This window comes from Antrostomus carolinensis, unplaced genomic scaffold (genome assembly GCF_000700745.2).
Source record: "Antrostomus carolinensis isolate BGI_N321 unplaced genomic scaffold, ASM70074v2 scaffold37904, whole genome shotgun sequence".
Taxonomy (NCBI): Eukaryota; Metazoa; Chordata; class Aves; order Caprimulgiformes; family Caprimulgidae; genus Antrostomus; species Antrostomus carolinensis.
Window position 1 is genome coordinate 3,008 of NW_010309376.1, and position 2,269 is coordinate 5,276.

Sequence of the window (2,269 nt, forward strand, 5' to 3'; positions counted from 1 at the left end):
GTGAAATCAAGAGAGTCCCCCTGCGGCCCCGGCTGGGGCTGCCGCCGGCTCCGCTCCGGAGCAGCCCCTGACAGATGCCCACCCCTACGAGGAGCACAGGACAGTCTCTTAGCTCTGCTCACAGAAAGTCAGAAGCTAAACCAAACTCTCCCAACAAGAAGGAAACTAGAGGTCATTGTGGGCAAAACACAACCTCCACATCAGACCCCGAACTCCACTTCCTACGAACTGCTCACAGCACCACTGCTCCTGCAACGCACTGACCTACGGGGACCTGCTCGGAGGAAACGCCGACCCCACAACAGCCAGCGCCTCACCCCGAGAGCTCCCTGCACCCACCTCCTTGTCTCTGCACCCACCAGCAATCCCAACCTTTGGCAGCAATCTCCTGGCCCCGACCCATCTCAGCCCTGCCTGGGCGACGCATGGGGCTCTGGACACAGGAGACACACGTCACCCCTGGTCACAGGGACATGTCTTACTCTGCAGAGTGGCCAGCGTGTCCTCATCACTGTTCAGGATGATGGTTTGCTGGGCAGCAGCTGCAGGCGCCCCCGGCCTCTTCGTCTCCGAGCTGTGCAAACGCTGCATGTGGAACTTGAGGTGCCCGTTACGGTTGAACCTACAGGAGGAAGGGGAGCGAGGGGGAGTTTGCCACGGGCAGCACAGGGTCTCTGTGCAACCCAGGCCATGGGCACCACAAGCACGTCCTACGTCCCAGCTCCCAAAACGCTTCCATCAGTGCCCAAGTACTGAACCTCCCCTGTGCAGAAGTTCCATGGAGACGAAGCTGGGGTCACCTGCAGCAGGACCCGCTCTGAGGGGCAGAATCCCCTCTAACAGGGGACTGCTCCGGGGGGAGGCTGGGGGCAGCCGGCCCTTTGCCAGTATCCCATCTCCCCTTGAGCCTTGGAGAGCTCTACAGATCTCCCAGAGCAGCAACAGGCTTCGCTCACCTCTGCCCACAGATCTGGCAGGCAAAGGGCTTCTCGTTGGTGTGCGTCAGCATGTGCCTGCGCAGGTCCTTCTTGTTCTTGGAGGCGAAGCTGCAGTGGGTGCACTTGTGCGGCCGAAGGCTGGCGTGCTGGACCATGTGGCTCTGGGGACAGAAGGACAAGCACAGGGTCAGAAAGGCCTCGTTTCTCCAAACCTCTCGCTCCCAGGGCTGCTCTGTCCCAGGGAACCTACCCGAACCTCCGGCCAGAGGGCTGCAGTGAAGGGACAGTCGGGGCACTTGAAGGTGCTGGGCCCAATGTGGGCTCTCTTGTGACTCTCCATTTCTGCTCTCCCTGTGAACATGGCTGTGCAAATCTTGCATGAAAACTTTTTGGCTGTGGAAATCTTGCACGAGAGCTTCTTGGCTGTGGAAACCTTGCACGAGAGCTTCTTGGCCATGCCTTGGAGCACAGGCCATTTGACCTTTGGGGATGAGACTTCCTGCCCCTCGGAGGCTGGGGATAAAGACGAGTCCTTCTGGAGCTGCCGGGTGACACACTGCACCAGGGGCCACTTGACGCCGGCGGGCTGTGCCTCCTGGCCCTCCGCAGGCGAGGGAAAGGCAGTGTCCCCGCTGAGGGGCTGAGAGAGAAACACCCAGTCACACCTGCTCACGCTGCTGCCCCAGAGAGGGAGAAAGCTCAGCTCCTTACCTCAATGTGATGGAACTGGCTCCCCGGGACATCGGATGACATGATATAGTGACTGTTATGGTCCTTCAGAGCCTCCTCTGTCATGACAGCTTCGCTCACCACAACCGCGTGGGAGGTCTCCGCAGGGCTCTCCTCCTCGCTGCTGGACAGGATGGGGTCAGGGAGGATCAGCCTCCCACCACTAAACCCTCCTCACTTGAGGTCAGAAGCGCCTCCGTCTCCCCACTCCTCCCACACAGCTGACCTGTACAGCGTGCCTGGAGCCTGAATCTCCTCGCTGATGGGTGTGATGATGCTGTACTCTGTCGTCCCACCAAAGGGGATAGTGATCTGCTGCAGCTCTGAGCCACCCAGGGTCGCCTCCTCATACGCCTCCTGCACCAACGTCTCCCTTGGCTCTGCCACGTGCAGCGTCATCAACTTCTGCTGCTGCTCCTCCGAGCCCACCTCTGCCCCCGGTGCCTGCGGCTCACAGGGGGCCTGTGCCTCTCCTGCATCCCCCGGCTTCACCACTGCCACCTGCAGAGGGGACAGCAGCTCAGGCAGAGGAAGGCCAAGGCTCCGCAAGACAACCCTGAAGTGGAACAGGGCTGGGAAGTCTCCCCCTGCCACCCCCCGTG

At 61.0% G+C, this 2,269-nt stretch overlaps 1 protein-coding gene across 1 annotated transcript in view; it reads right to left on the minus strand.

Moving 5' to 3' along the window:
* The window catches only part of LOC104523501 (zinc finger protein 335-like), a gene marked incomplete at both ends in the record, with an annotated part of 3,887 nt that extends 1,719 nt beyond the window's left edge, over positions 1–2,168 (minus strand). Inside the window, 6 exon segments of the mRNA XM_029084514.1 lie at positions 89–114; positions 483–622; positions 957–1,099; positions 1,189–1,578; positions 1,650–1,791; positions 1,894–2,168. Of these exon segments, the coding sequence (XP_028940347.1) occupies positions 89–114; positions 483–622; positions 957–1,099; positions 1,189–1,578; positions 1,650–1,791; positions 1,894–2,168 (1,116 nt within the window).
* Between the last annotated feature and the right edge of the window lie 101 nt (positions 2,169–2,269).